The 803-nt window shown below is 43.2% G+C and overlaps 1 protein-coding gene across 1 annotated transcript in view; it reads right to left on the bottom strand.

The window, feature by feature from the left end:
* Positions 1-803, bottom strand: part of EMH_0017400 (mRNA processing protein, putative) — a gene marked incomplete at both ends in the record, with an annotated part of 6044 nt that overhangs the window by 1753 nt on the left and 3488 nt on the right. Inside the window, 2 exons of the mRNA XM_013500896.1 lie at positions 207-269; positions 745-803. Coding sequence (XP_013356350.1) covers positions 207-269; positions 745-803 — 122 coding nt within the window. The remainder of the gene's footprint in view (positions 1-206; positions 270-744) is intronic.

Here is an 803-nt window from a genome sequence, read left to right as displayed (position 1 = left end):
AGACACTGCAGCACCAGCAGCAAGAACAGCAGCAGCAGCCACCGCATCAGCAGCAGCAACAACAGCAAGAACCACTGCAGCAGCAGCAACAACAGCAGCAGCAGCAGCAGCAGCACCAGCAGCAGCCACAGCAGCAGCAGCAGCAGCAGCAGCAGCCGCAGCAGCAGCAGCAGCAGCAGCAGCAGCAGCAGCAGCAGAGAACGCACCCACTAAAGCTGCAGCAGCTGGAGGGACATCCCAAGCAGGATGAAACGGCTGCGGTCTGTCCCCTGATAAAAGGAGACACATAAAAGGAGACAGATAGAAAATATATATATAAAAAGAGAGACAAATTAAAAAAAAATATAAAAAGAGAGACAAATTAAAAAAGATATTAAAAAGGAGACAGATAAAAGGAGACAGATAAAAGGAGACAGATAAAAGGAGACAGATAAAAGGAGACAAATTAAAAATATATATAAAAAGAGAGACAAATAAAAAATATATATAAAAAGAGAAACAAATTAAAAAAATATTTAAAAATATATTAAAAGGGAGACAGATAAAAGGAGACAGATAAAAGGAGACAGATAAAAGGAGACAGATAAAAGGAGACAGATTAAAGGAGACAGACAGAAGGAAACAGATAGGATAAAGGAGACAAAAGGAGACAGAAGGAGACAGAAGGAGACAAAAGGAGACAAAAAAAAAACAAAAAAAGGAGACAACGAACACGGCTGGGATCGATCGATCCCAGCTGCTTACCCCTCAGCCCCCCTGCTCCTTCTCCAGTACCCGTCGCGCTCTGCTGCTGTTGCTGCTGC

Source organism: Eimeria mitis, genomic scaffold, assembly GCF_000499745.2.
Source record: "Eimeria mitis Houghton genomic scaffold, Emh_scaff600, whole genome shotgun sequence".
NCBI classification, from domain to species: domain Eukaryota; phylum Apicomplexa; class Conoidasida; order Eucoccidiorida; family Eimeriidae; genus Eimeria; species Eimeria mitis.
The sequence above is the reverse complement of the archived record's forward strand: the minus strand, read 5'-3'. Positions and strand labels throughout refer to the sequence as shown.